General features: G+C 55.3%; 1 protein-coding gene across 9 annotated transcripts in view; it reads left to right on the forward strand.

Annotated features, from left to right (window-relative positions):
• Positions 1-515: 515 nt before the first annotated feature.
• NIN (ninein) overlaps positions 516-13,473 on the forward strand; it is a 54,247-nt gene continuing 41,289 nt past the window's right edge. For 2 of the 9 annotated variants that reach the window (XM_017738892.1, XM_017738897.1), the window contains exons 1-3: positions 1,049-1,348; positions 3,759-3,962; positions 9,939-10,020. In XM_017738892.1, coding sequence (XP_017594381.1) covers positions 3,780-3,962; positions 9,939-10,020 — 265 coding nt within the window. In that variant the 5' untranslated portion in view covers positions 1,049-1,348; positions 3,759-3,779. Of the gene's footprint in view, positions 1,349-3,758; positions 3,963-9,938; positions 10,021-13,473 lie in introns of all 9 variants that reach the window. The other 7 variants (XM_017738894.1, XM_017738895.1, XM_017738898.1 and 4 more) reach the window with 6 other exon arrangements.

Consider the following 13,473-nt stretch of genomic DNA (forward strand, 5'->3'; position numbering starts at 1 on the left):
GTTGCTTTAAAGTGCCCGAGTGTGGCTGTGTTCCCCAGGACAGGGGGGACACTCTGGAGCAGTGACATCCCAGGGAGTGGGCGCTTGTGTTTTGGAGATGACCACAGGATGCTGCCCTGCTGAGTAATTACTGCTAATTGCCAGGCCCTGGTTTGAGGCGAGGCATTTAAGAGCAGCAGCAAAAACAACGTTTTCCTCGCTGTCCCTTGGAGGTGATGACTTCCAGGTGATGGAGGGCAGCTTGGGATAAGGACAAGGTACCCATAGCCCTGGTTGGTGATGCAGCCCATGGGGGCATCCGGGCAGAGCAGCCTCAAAATCTCCCTCTTGTGCAGCAGCAAATGTGATTTTGTGTTGGTCCAGGGGAAGGGGGTTGGCATGAGGTGGCCTTTAAGGTCCCTTCCAACCTAAATAATTCTGGGATTCTATAATTCATACTGTTTTCACACCCCTGTGTCTTCATTAGCTCCAGGCTAAAGTTGATATTGATTCCAGGCACTTAATATGCGAAGCGGTAATTACTGTTTAAGCCTATATTGTTTGAGTTAAATTTAGCTGAGAATTCAGTCCTATCAGGCCCCTACATTGTGTGCTGTGAAGGTTATCTGGCTCTCAGGAGGGGGGTGGATTTAAAGGCAGGAAAGAAATGCCGGTGAAAACTTCCTCTTCTCATCATCTCGGAGCTCTTTGCTTCCCCGGGCTTGTAATAAGGAGAACAGAAACAAGGAATAATGTGGTGGTGACTCTCCTAAATCCGCACTTTTCAGCGCTGTCTGCTCAAGCTGGTCATTCTGGGGGGACTTGAGACAACACAGAAGGCCAGCAATAAATCTGAACAAAGTGATGCCCTGAGCAGGGACCGGCCCCTCTCCTCCTCGCGGGGGACCGGGGAGCCCCCGCTCAGCTGCTGCCCGCCTGCCCCTATTATCCCGGCCGCCCTCCTGCATCTCAGCTGCTGGCCCATCTGGAACAGAGATGAAAGGCCGGGCTTTAATTCGGGCTTTGTGTGCCTCTGGTTTGTCCCCCTCCCCTCTGAGCCCCTTCCCCGCCGCCAGTCGCCCGTCACGGGTGCTGGAGGTGGCCGCGCACGCCGGGGCTCCGATGCCGCTGACCTCATTATTTTGACTGCTGGGCGATGCCAGGCGGCCTCGCCAGCTCCTCAGGTAGGAGGCTCGGGTGGTTTTTTCCCCCGCCGTGGAAGCGCTGCTGAATAATTCAGGCGGGAGGAGGCATCTTGGGTCACCTTGCGCAGCCGGCTGCGTGCGGGAGCCGCCTGCCTAAGATGGAGGTTGTGCAGGATTGCGGGATCGCCGGGCTGCCGGCAGCTCCCTGCGCTGACTGACTGCAGGTAGGCACCGGCCTTGGCCCGCTCTGCTCCTTCCTGATGGTTTCAGTGCTGGGAAGCAGAAAAATCCCTTCCCCAGGCTGTGCGGGGCTGCTTGTGTCTCTCTGAGCTCCGGCCGTCCCTCGCCGTGGGGATGCGTGAGGCTGCCACAGCCGCGGTGCCCTCGCCAAAAGCTCACCTGGGCTGCAGGGCGGGGGTGGTGCGAGGTAGGGACCACACACCTGATGCTCTTTTCCTTTGGGGATTGTGTTTTTATTGCTGGTTTTATGGGCTCCCCGATGCTGGACTTGCCCAGGATGTGTTTTTGGGGCTCTCTGCTGGTGTGGCACTGAGAGGGGTGATCCCAGTGCTCCAGCAGCAGGGATGCTCGGGGATGTATTGGGAGGTGGCATTTAGCTCTCTGCACTAACTGGGGAAACTGGTTCTGGCAGTGTAGCAGTAGGGTCAGGTGCTGGAGACATCTCTGGGGGGGCAGGAGGTGGCTGACCCTGAAGATAAGAGGTTCAAAAATGCTTGGGAAGCTCTGTGGGTTGGAGTCATCTTTGCTGGAGGCTTGGCTGTGAGTTTTGGGGCCGCTGGAATGTGCAGACAGGGCTCCCTGACACTGGGATCTGGCCCTGTGGGTGCAGGTGGGAAATGGTGTTGCCAGTGTGGGAATGGAAACAAGTTTGTTGCCTTCCTCCTGCTCGCAGGCACCTGAGTTTTTGGGTGCTGCCTCCTCGTCTGTGCCCCAGGTCGAATGTGTCTGTGCCCTCCCTCCTCCCCACAGAGCTTGGGCACCATGAGAAATCAGCTCAAGAGGGATGTGGAGGGGAAAAAATGGGACAGGGAGGATGTGAGGCTCAGGTGGAGGGATTGTGTCCACTCTCTGGAGTGTCCATGGCCATCCTTGTCTGTGGCAGTGCAGGAGGGACAGCCTGGCTGGGCTGTGCCTGTCCCCTGGGCTCTGTGTGCTGCCTGGCACCAGCCCTGCCTCCCTCAGCAGATGTGGGACCCCGAGGATGCTTTGCCTTGGCATCTGCTCCTGCAGCCAGTGAAATCAAGGACATGGCTGCTGCAGTGCCTGCCCAGGAGATTTCCTGGTTGCTGGGCTGTGGTGGGGCAGCAGGGTGGAATTGGAGCAGCTGGAGCAGCTCTGCGTGTTCTGGGATGTCCAGGAGTGCTGCTGGTGACACAGGCAGCCACCAGAACCCTGGGAGGAGGAGGGGAGGGGGCTGCTCCACAGCAGAGCAGGATAGGGTTTGGGTAGGACCCCCTGTTTTGGGAAATGTGGCTAAAAAACCTGAGCAGCATCACTGAAACAGAATTCCCAGGGCTGGCTGGTGTGGGGTCGTGGATGAGGCTGGCCAAGCATCCCAGGATGTCCGGTTCGATCCTTGGGACACCAGGTCCCTGCAGTGCCCACTGTCACTTGGTGCACCCAAGGATGGTGACAGAGCCTGTTGTGCCCCCAGGGTGGTGGCACGTCCACTCCAAGGCTGTGTCGTGGTGCTGGGTGACACTGCTGCCACCCCCAGCCTGTGAGGAGCCCTGAGCCAGGCTGGGCAAACAGATCCAGCCAAATCCTTCATTTCAGACTGGAAATTTCCCTCTACTCCCCTGCCAGAACAGCTCCTGAGGCTCTGATCCTCTGTTAGCAATGCATGAGAGGGGTGAAAACTTGACTTGAAGGGGAAGATGACGCCCTGAGGTAAATTGGGTCTGGGCTTTGTGTGCCTGGTGCAGGACACCAGAAGGATTTTGGCTGTCCCCATGCTGGGCTCAGCTCTGCTCTGGGTTTGCTGCCTGTCAGCAGGGTTTGACCTGAAATACCTGAGGGGGAGCAGCACAGGGAGTGCTTGGCAGCTGGACCTGATCATGGAGTTTTTATGCAACCTAAAGCATTCCACAATCCCATCTTTGTTGCAGGGGGTTGTGTTGTGCTCATGGAGGGGGTGGGCAGGGTGCCTGGCTGGCCTGAAGGGTTTGGGTTGGGGTCTCGTGCCCTCCCCTCCTCAGTCAGAGCCCCTTGCTCTGCTCCCTGCAGCTGCTGAGCTGTGCTGCCGGGCTGCTTGTTGATCTCCTCACCAAAGCATCACCTGCAACACCTGAGGATCGGTGGAGCTCAAGGGAACAATTTCCCCCTGCAGCACCTCAGCTGCTCCAGCTGAGCCAAATGAGCTGCTCCTGGAGTTGGGAACGTGCCACCTGGGCTGTCCCCTCCCCAGGGCTTGGCTCTGCAGGCTTTTTCCCCTCGGTCTTTCTGCTGTGTTACTTCTTCCCCCAGTGGGATGGGAGAGGCAGGAGCAGTGGGGGAGCATCAATGCGACCAGACACGGCCCCAAACAGCCTCGTGGGCAGCTCCTGTCCCAGCCCTTGGGGTTTTCTGCTGTCCCATGCCACCGATGGTCACCTGCCCCATCTCTTCCCGCAGGTGAGCGTGGCAGGCTATGGGATGGATGAAGCTGAGCAGGACCAGTATGAAGCTCGCCTCAAGGAGCTCTTCGACAGCTTCGACAGCACAGGCACGGGGTCCCTGGGGCAGGAGGAGCTCACTGACCTCTGCCACATGCTGCACCTGGAGGAGGTGGCCCCGGCACTGCAGCAGACGCTCCTCCAAGGAAACCTCCTAGGCAGGGTAAGGATCTGGGGAGGTGAAAGGGGGAGGGCTGAGGAAGCAGGCAGCACCTGTGTGCATGGAATGGCCTTGGGAAGAGACTGATGTCTATAATTCGTGTATGTCCAATGTTCCTGAGGCTCTGGCGCTGCAGGACCTGTGGGGTCCGGTCTGTTCAGCGGGGTGGGCACAGGGCAACTTCTAAGAGGAGAATTGGTGATAACAGGGAAGGGAGCTGCTATGTCTGCCCTCACTGGAGGTGGTCTGAAACTCAGAAACCACCACTTTAGGCTGAGCCTCGTGCACTGGTGTGCTTTCCCAGTGTCCAAGGCCAGAGCAAGTGCCAGGTCCTGGCTGTCCTCGTGCCAGCGCTCGGCTCACGCAGCGCCCGTGCCCCCGGCAGCCGTTCCTGGTGCTGCTGGCCTGGGTCACCTCCCCAAACCAGCTCACCAGGTGCTTGACAAACTCTGAGCCACTTGGGATGTGACAAGGACCTAAATCCAGGGCTTGAGCCTGTGATTTACACTGGCTTAAGCTGTAGTTAGACCGGTGGGGCCATGTGCAGTCACGCACATTTTTCTAAGATGGAAAATATTGTCCCGCTCAGGCAGTCACTGTCTGAGCCACCTTTGCTCACGTTACCTGGTGTTGGTGGCTTCCCAAAGCCCTTTTTCAGTTGTGGTTGTCCCTTTATGGAGTTAAATGCCAGGGCATTGAGCAGAAGCTGCTTGCCCTTGGGGGGATCTCTGCATTCAGCCTGGATGTCCTTGTGCTCTGCATTAGGTCTTTCCCGGCACACTGTGCTCAGACTGCATTAGATCCTTCCCTGGAAATCACCCTGAAATCCCATCACTGCTCATTAAAATCAGAAAAATGTGGAACAGGGCAGCCAGGGCTCTCAACAGACAAGCAGCCATCGCAACTCCAATTTCCAATCAAACTGCAGTTTTCACAAACAAAATGATTCGTTTAATGAACAAAGGAATTTTTCCTTTTTCCTCCTCTTCCTCGCCTGCCCTGGGGCCATAGCTCTTCTGCTGACAGTGAGTGGTGCAGGAGCTGGAGCAGGGATGGATCCAGGCAGAGGTTGCTGACCTTTGGAGTTGCAGTGTGGCATTTTCTGGAGCACCAGAGACTTTCTGTGCTGCTCCGTCATCTTGAGCAGCCAGCATTCAGGTGCTGTTATCAAAGAATCATGGAATGGGTTGGGTTGGAAGGACCTTAAAGATCATCCAGTTCCAACCCCCTGCCATGGGCAGGGACACCTCCCACTATCCCAGGCTGCTCCAAGCCCCATCCAACCTGGCCTGGAACGTTTCCAGGCATCCAGGGGCAGCCACAACTTCTCTGGGCACCCTGAACCAGGGCCTCACCACCCTCCCAGCCAGGAATTCCTTCCCAATATTGAATTTTAGTCTATTTTCCTTCAGTTTAAAGCCATTTCCTCTTGTCCTATCACCTGGGCTTTGCCACTTGTGGGATGGTAGCATAGAGAGAGAGGAAGGGCAGATGTGGCTGTCACAAAACCCCCCCCTGTTAAAACACCCCGAGTGCTGGGTCACCTTCACCCCATCCCAACCCGGAGCTCCATCCCTGCAGGCTATCCCAGGGCACGAGGCATCCTGTTTTATTTCATCCCCTCCTTTGTCTTTGGGGATGGTTCTCCCTTCCATCCTGCCACTCGAGCCTCAGGATAATCTTTGTCTGCTGCCTCTGCTCCCATCTCCCCGGCGCTCGTGCTCGTTGGCAGCAGCAATGGCCCATGTCTGAGCATGAGCCACATTTAACAGCCCTCGGATCCTTGGGGTTTCCTAGGAAGCTCATGGGGAGAACAGCACAAACATGTTGCTCCCTGAGCACAGACTTCTTGCACCTGCCCCGCCAGCCCCTCACCGCAGATGGTCCCAGCCTTTGTTTGCCTGCACTTCCAGGGGCCGGGATTTATGGCAGGGCACCGGGGAGGGGGGCAGCGGGGGAAGGTTTTGTCTGCTCAGGGGCAGCTCGGTGGGGCCACGTGCTTGCCTTTGTGCCGGGGGCTCTGCTCCAGGGATGAATGTTCCGGGATCACAGAATCACGGAATGGTTTGGGTTGGAAGGGGACTTTAAAGATCACCTCGTTCCAAGCTCCCGCCCTGGGTGGGGACTGGGAGCTGAGCTGGCATCCGGAGAGGGGCTGGATGTGCAGCCTCCCCCGTGATGGTTTGGGGGTTAATGGGGTCTGGTGTGGGGGTGTAAATCCTGCCCTGACTTGTGGCCAAACCCCTGCAGAACTTTTCCTCACAGGATTGTGTGCAGAGGTGATGCTCTCAGCAATTCCTGGGATTCCTCAGGAAGGCTGTTTCCTCTCACCCTTGATGGCAGCAGTGAGGGGATGGGTGTGGGTATGCCCGTGTGTCTGCCCTCTCTGTGCCCTTTAATCAGCAGCAAACTGGAGGTGTCCTGGGGACAGTGCTCGTGGGCCTGGGTGATGTGTGAGGATGGGAATAGTCCCTGGAAGTCAGACCCTATCCCTGGAAGCATCCAAGGCCAGGTTGGACGGGGCTTGGAGCACCCTGGGATGGTGGAAGGTGTCCCTGCCCATGGTAGGGGGTGGAATGGGCTGAGCTTTAAGCTCCCTTCCAGCCAAACTGTGCTGGGATTCTGTGGAGTTGGGCACCTCTGGGCCCTGTGCAGGGACTGTCCTTGGCACTGTCCTTGAGCAGGGATGGGAAGCTCAGGTTTCACCTGCACCGCTGCATTGGCAGCCTGCAGCAAGGACGCTGTGGCCTGGGGTTTCACTTGTCAGCTCCCTTCAGTGCCACAGCTCATGACCTCTTGCAAAATATCCTCACCCTGTGCCCGCAGTGACGCCGTTCCCCTTAATGCACTGTGGGGTTTCGCATGCCAGGCTTGGGTGCAAGGCTGCCCTGTTCTGATGTTCCTGCAAGATGGGCCTGTTAGGACCCGAGGGAACAGCTGGAGCTGTGTCAGGGAAGGTTTAGGTTGGATACCAGGGAAAGGTTCTTCCCCCAGAGGGTGCTGGGCACTGCCCAGGCTCCCCAGGGAATGGGCACGGCCCCGAGGCTGCCAGAGCTCCAGGAGCATTTGGACAGCGCTGCCAGGGATGCCCAGGGTGGGATTGTTGGGGTGTTTGTGCAGGGCCAGGAGCTGGACCCCATAATCCTTGTGGATCAGGATATTCTATGATTCTGCATCTCCCCTCACTAGACGTGTCCCTCTGCAACCTTCTGGCTGCCTCTGCTGGAAGGAGTTTACAGACAGGGGCAGAGCTTTGGGAATGGGATTGTGGTTGAGATCAAGGCCAGGGAAGCTGGAAGGAGCTGCTGCCGCCGGCCTGTCCCGGCTGTGCCAAGAGCTTTGCATGGCAGGGACACAGCGGGGAGCAGCAGGTACCTTGGCACAGGCACACAGCTCTTTCTAGTGCTAATCAGTCACGGCTTCAGAGGGAGCCGGCTGTGCAGAGGCGTCGGGATTTCTCGGAGGACCTGGGGTTGCTCGGCAGCCACAGCTTTGGTTGGTCCCTGATTGCCGTGGGGAGGCTGGGCTGGGCTGGCAGTGCCTCTCTGTTGGTGCATTTGTCTTGTTTGCCTCTGATTTACTCGTTCTGGGAAAATTCGCCTCGCTGGGGACTCGACCTGGCTCTGCAGTGCTGGTCTGGCTGTGGGGTTAGCAGGGATGTGTGTGCTGTCCCTGATGCTGGGCAGGCATGACAGCACATTGTGCCATCACCTTCCAAAGCCCCCCATTGCCTCCTGGCTGGTTGGGATCAGCCCCAAATTGCTGGGAGACCCCCATGAGCAGATCCACAAATTAGCAATACCGAAATAGAATTGTGGAATCAGAGTGGTTTGGGTTGGAAGGGATCTTAAAGCTCATCTTATTCCACACCTACCACTATCCCAGGTTGCTCCAAGCTCATCCAGCCTGGCCTTGGACACTTCCAGGGTTGGGGAACCTGTGCCAGGGCCTCCCCACCCTCACAGGAGGATTTCTGCAGCATTCGTGGCTTTGCTGCCCCAGGGCTGCCTTGTGCTCAAGCCCAGCTCTAATTTTATCAGTGGTGTTTCTCTAACTCTCTAAGCACTCTCTGTGTGCAGGCACACCACATCCAAGGTCAAACGTGCACCACAGACTGGTTTTGCTGCTTATCTGGTGTCAGGAAAACCTCTGGCCCATCCTGAGGAAAAAATCTCCCCCCTCTGCCAGCTGGGACTCCACCTCCAGAGTGAGGAGGGCATTGGGGAGTGCCCTGTGCCTGTCCCTGTGCTGCTGATTTGCATTTGAAATCCTGCTGTGCAGCACAGGAGGATGGCCACGTCCTGCTCCACAGCCTGAGCTTCCACGGGCTCCTTTGGATGCCGTGCTCGAGGTGAAATCACAGTGTGGCCACAGGGCCGGGCCCCTCTGTCCCTGTGCAGCTGAAAAGGGCTCAGCTCTTCCTCCTCCCTGCTCCTCGTTAGTGCAGACACGACTTATGGGGCTCATTATGCAGAGCAGGTGATGTCAGTGGCACTGCACACCTGCCCAGGTGGTTTGACTTTATTCACTTCCATGGGGTTGAGTGAGGGATGCAAAGTGGATTTTGTTTTCTTGCTGCTGTGAGGTCCCATCCAAGGCTCTGCCTGCTGTCACAGTTCCCTTCCTGAGAGGATCCCATGGGGAGGGAACCTGTAATTCGAACACCCTCATCTTTTATTCATCCTCATTTAGTCTAAATGTCAAGTTTGGTTGGGTTTTTTTTTTTTAATGGGGGAAATTCTCCTATCTCTGTAAACTGTCCCTTTTGAAGTACACCAGGGTCTGGGAAGGGATGGCAGCAATTAGTATTCAGAGGAAAGCATTCCTGATGAGCTTCTCTGCTGAACACGGTTTTTAATTGTGTTTAAAAAACATGTTTAAAAATGTTTAAAGCCTCAGGGGTGATTGGCAGGACCTGAGCTGTGGCATGAGGTGCTCACCTGTGACCCCCTCCCTGCCAGGGAGCTTGTTGGCCTTTTTTTGAGCTGCCTAGATCCTAAGAAAACACTGGGGAACTTCAAACCTGAACTTTGCTGCTGGTTCCTCCCCCAACAGCGTGAAAAATCCCTCTGACTGCAGCTCTGGCTTCGTCCTCTGCCAGCCAGAGCAGCCTCACTGGAGGCTCTGCATTTCTTTAAATACAAAATCTCTTGTTCCATGCTAAAGATTCTTCCAAGATTTATTTAGCCAAAAGAGACGGTGGCAGCCAGCTCTGCCTCGCCACTGACCCATGTCAAATAGCTTCTCCAGCTGTCCCTGGGTTTCCTTGTCCCCCACGGCTGGAATTGCTGACATTCCCCGGCACGGCTGTGGAGGATGCTGCAGCCTCTCTGTGACTGTTCCTGCCCGGAGGCAGGAGGCTTTCCAGGAAGGCACAGATGGAAAAAAAGGAGGGGAAAAAACCCCCTCAGTGGTGGGATCATCCCTCTGTTTTTCCCAGCCCCACTCCAGGCCTGCTATTCCTGGTCCAGCCCTTGTGGAAGGAGCTGGGGTGGGGCTACCCCGGAAAGGGAGGGATTTTTCTGCCATCCACATTGGGAAGTGGTTTTTGAAGCTTAATTAGGGCAGTGGAGCATTTCCACAGTGGAATATCTCATCCCTGGTCAGGAATGGTCTCACTGTAGGAGCCACTGACCTTGGCCAGGTCACTTCAAGTGATGGAGATGCTCCCTGCTCCTTTGGCCGTTGTTTCAGCGTTTTGCTTGATGTAAAAACCCAACCAGTGCATGAAATCTGTGGCTTTGGGTCCTTCCGTGGTAGCAGTGATTCTGCCCATGTGCCCAGAGGTGCTGGCTGTGTCTTCATGTCCCTTGCTGTCACTTCTCCAGGGTTCCTTTGTGCCCCTTGCCAAGGCCATTGGCACAGGGGCAGTGATCTGAGCAATTCCCACTGCTGCCCATCTTTCTGCTGGATTATTGGCCTCATATTTAACTCCCTGCACCAGCTGATTTTCTCTTTTCTTCCTTTTTTTCCCCACAGGTCCACTTTGATCAGTTTAAAGAAGCACTTATCCTCATCTTATCCAGAACCCTGTCAAATGAAGAACACTTCCAAGAACCAGGTAAATACTGAAATTACCTAAACCAGTACATTTTCATTGGCAAAGCGGTTGTGGGTGGCTCTCACAGAGGAATTTAGAAGAGAAAGTGCTTTTTAGGTGCTGCCATCCAAGCAGAAAAGGCTGATCTTGGGAGAAAGGGGAGTTCAGGTCTGTTGTGGAGCCTGAACAAAAGTGTTTTCAGAGCCACTGGGTATCTTATCCCATCCCCAGGATCTAAATGCCCAGAGAGGCACAGGATGGCTGTGAGCAGACAGCTGCACCACACTTCAGATGCTCAGGATGTCTCATGGCTGTGACATGGGCTCAGGTCTCTCCATCCCACACCATTCCTGGTGGCCAGGGATGCTTTAGGAGCAGGGAGTTGTGGCCAGGCAGTCGAAGAGTTGGTTTCCTGCTCCTGCTGGGGCTTTTTCCCTGCTGGGGCTGGTGTTGGTTTTTATTTTTTTAAAGTCCATTCTGTTTCCTTGTGTCTGAGATGAGCTGGGTGTAGGAAGCTTCTCTGTATTTCTCCCAGGAAACAGGCAGGCTGCTCCAGAGGTGTTCCTGAACAAGTGAAGCCCCTGAGAAACCAGGCTGGGGCTGGGCAGAGAATTCCAGAATGGCTTGAGTGGGAAGGGACCTTCAAGCCCATCTCATTCCATGCCCCTGCCATGGGCAGGGACACCTTCCACTGTCCCAGGTTGCTCCAAGTCCCATCCAACCCGGCTTTGAACACTTCCAGGGGTCCAGGGGCAGTGCTGTGAATCCTCAGTGTCCTGGTTTTTCCTTGCTTTGTTCCAGTGTGCCTTGAAAATGTGGCTTTTTAGGCTTCCCTTGGCAGGAAATACAGTTGCAGCTTCAATGTTTTCCCCCCTTCAGGGACTGGGAGCACTGGGAGCTGTGGTGAGGGCTGAGCCCCTGCAGCTCCAGCTGGTATCACACCTGTATGTAAATCCCTAATCCTGTCTTTGGAGCAGCAGGGGAGTGAAATCCCCCAAGGAGAAAACAGCTTAGCAAAGGGGGGGAGAGAGGAGCTCCAGGTTTCCTCTCCTGGAGCATCCCACTCTCGGGAGAGCAGCCTGCCAGCAAAATTACAACTTTCCCCTTTAAATAGGCTGCAAAAACCACAGGGTTGAAGAGCTGTGATTGACGGATTATTTTTATTTTCCACCTCTCGTTTCCAAAGCTCTTAATGCTTCGAGAGGGGTGATGGCAGCTCTTGCACCCCGGATTCCTTAAAACTTCCAAGTGCAGGTCAGGACGTGCTCAGGAGCTGGCACAGGGCAGGAGGCAACCCCAGCACCCTAGTGAGCCAGAACTAATCCAGCATTCTGCATTTATGGGGGAATCATATGGCTGAGAAGCTCCAGCTTGATTGAAATGTAAATAAATCTTCCAGAAACGGCTAAATTTGGGGTTATTGCAGGGGAAATTACAAGTGGCGCTGGAGAGCCCTCCTTGGGGACACGTTTGTCAGCTGGGGTTGGAGTGGCAGGAAATCAAAGGGCATGGGGTGCAGGTAGGGAACCAGAGCCAGGCAGGCCTGGGAGGCATTTTATTTTTAATGCGTTTTGACAGGTTGGTTAACGCCAAAGTCTTTGCTTCTTTTAATTTAGATCAAACTGGAGATTTGGAGAACAAGCTGCTTTGTGCTGTTGGTGTCAAACTGTCAGGGAGTGTGGAAATGCTGGTGTTCCAGCCCGCCCCAGGCTTGGGACAAATTGAGTTAAGAGCTCTAAATCATATCATTTAAATGAAAATTTAATTTGGCGGGGGGGATTGGAGTGGGGGGAGATTTGCAGGCTGTTTGCTGCATCTGGGGAGTTTGCTCTGGAAGGGAGAGGCTGTGTGCAGTGAAGCCGTGGTTTTATCCAGGGATTTGGGTGATGGGAAGGTCACTGGGGAGCACTGGAGGGCTCGGGGGTTTGGTCTGTGTGACATGGCCGAGGGGATCCCACATCCTTGTCCCCATGGATGCTCCCAGTTCAAGGAGCCAGGGGGTGACAGGAAGGACACAGAGTTGTTGGAGCGAGTCCAGAGGAGGCACAGAGGGATGGATGCAGCCCCTCTGCTGTGAGGAAAGGCTGAGAAGAAGTGGGGTTGTTCAGGCTGGAGAAGAGAAGCTTACAGCCCCTTCCAGTACCTGTAGGCAGCCAAAAAGAAACATGGAAAGGGATTATTCACAAGAGCCTGGAGGGACAGGACAGGGAATGGCTTCCCACTGCCAGAGGGCAGGGATGGATGGGATATTGGGAAGGAATTCTGTGCTGTGAGGGTGGGCAGGCCCTGGCACAGGGTGCCCAGAGCAGCTGGGGCTGCCCCTGGATCCCTGGAAGTGCCCAAGGCCAGGCTGGACATTGGGGCTTGGAGCAGCCTGGGACAGTGGAAGGTGTCCCTGCCCATGGCAGGGGTGGAAGGAGATGATTTTTAAGGTCCCTTCCACCCAAACTGGTCCTGTGACGGGGCTCTGGGGTCACAGCAGGACCCAGGGGCTGGGGACAAGGAACCAAAAGTGCTGCAGTTCCTGCAGAAGCAGCCGATGGGGTTTCCTCATTTCGGGAGGAAGTGGCAGCTGGGAGCAGCGCTCAGGCTTGCAGAGAGCAGCTGATATATATTTATATATTTATATATTTGTATATTTATATATTATTTTTTTCTTCTTGGCAAAGAGGCTAAATTCCTTTTGCAAAGGGAAGACTGGCAGGGAAGATGGTGCTGCAGGCGCTCTGCCTGGGGAGCAGCCCTGGAAACCAAGGCAGGCAGAGCTCCAGTGCTGCTGTCATCAGCTCTGTCCCCTCGAGGATGTCAGTGTGGGGACACAGACCCAGCTGTGAACCAGAGCATCAGCTGGCTGGGCAAAGCCTGGCTCTGCTGGGAAGAGGGATGGGGAGATTCCAGGAAAAGCAGAAAAAGTCTTGAATGGGGTTGAAAATAATCACCTTTTTAGCTCTTGGGACCTGTGGGACCGGGCTGGGTGCTGCTGCCACCGCTGCTCTTTGTCCATGGATCACTGCAGCAGTGAGGGGGCAGCTTGGGTACAGTAAAATAGATTTGAGAGTGGGGAAAGGAATGAAAACAAACCAGTTGTGTGGGTGATTGGGGGGGGGGGGAAAAATCAGGCTTTTTTCCTCCCCATTATAGCAAATAAAAAGTGCGTGGAAGCTGGGCTAGGGAGGGATTACCAGGGTGGAGTACAGGATTACAGGAACACCCAGGAGAAATTAAAGAGCAGTTTGACGCCATCATCCCTATGGTCACGAGGGGGTTTGGGTTTTTTCCTTCCCGGTTTTTTCCTCCTCCTTTTGGAGGCAACACAAGTGCCCTCCCAAAAAGGAGCTGGTGGGGATGATACCCTTTGGAAGGGCCCCCATCTGTGGGGATGAAACCAGTGCCACGGCCCAGACAGGGGTGGTTGAGGCACAGACAATATTTTTGGGTCAAAACCCGTTGATTTTGGGTTGTGGTGCCCCAGCC

This window comes from Corvus brachyrhynchos, unplaced genomic scaffold, assembly GCF_000691975.1.
Source record: "Corvus brachyrhynchos isolate BGI_N302 unplaced genomic scaffold, ASM69197v1 scaffold245, whole genome shotgun sequence".
NCBI classification, from domain to species: domain Eukaryota; kingdom Metazoa; phylum Chordata; class Aves; order Passeriformes; family Corvidae; genus Corvus; species Corvus brachyrhynchos.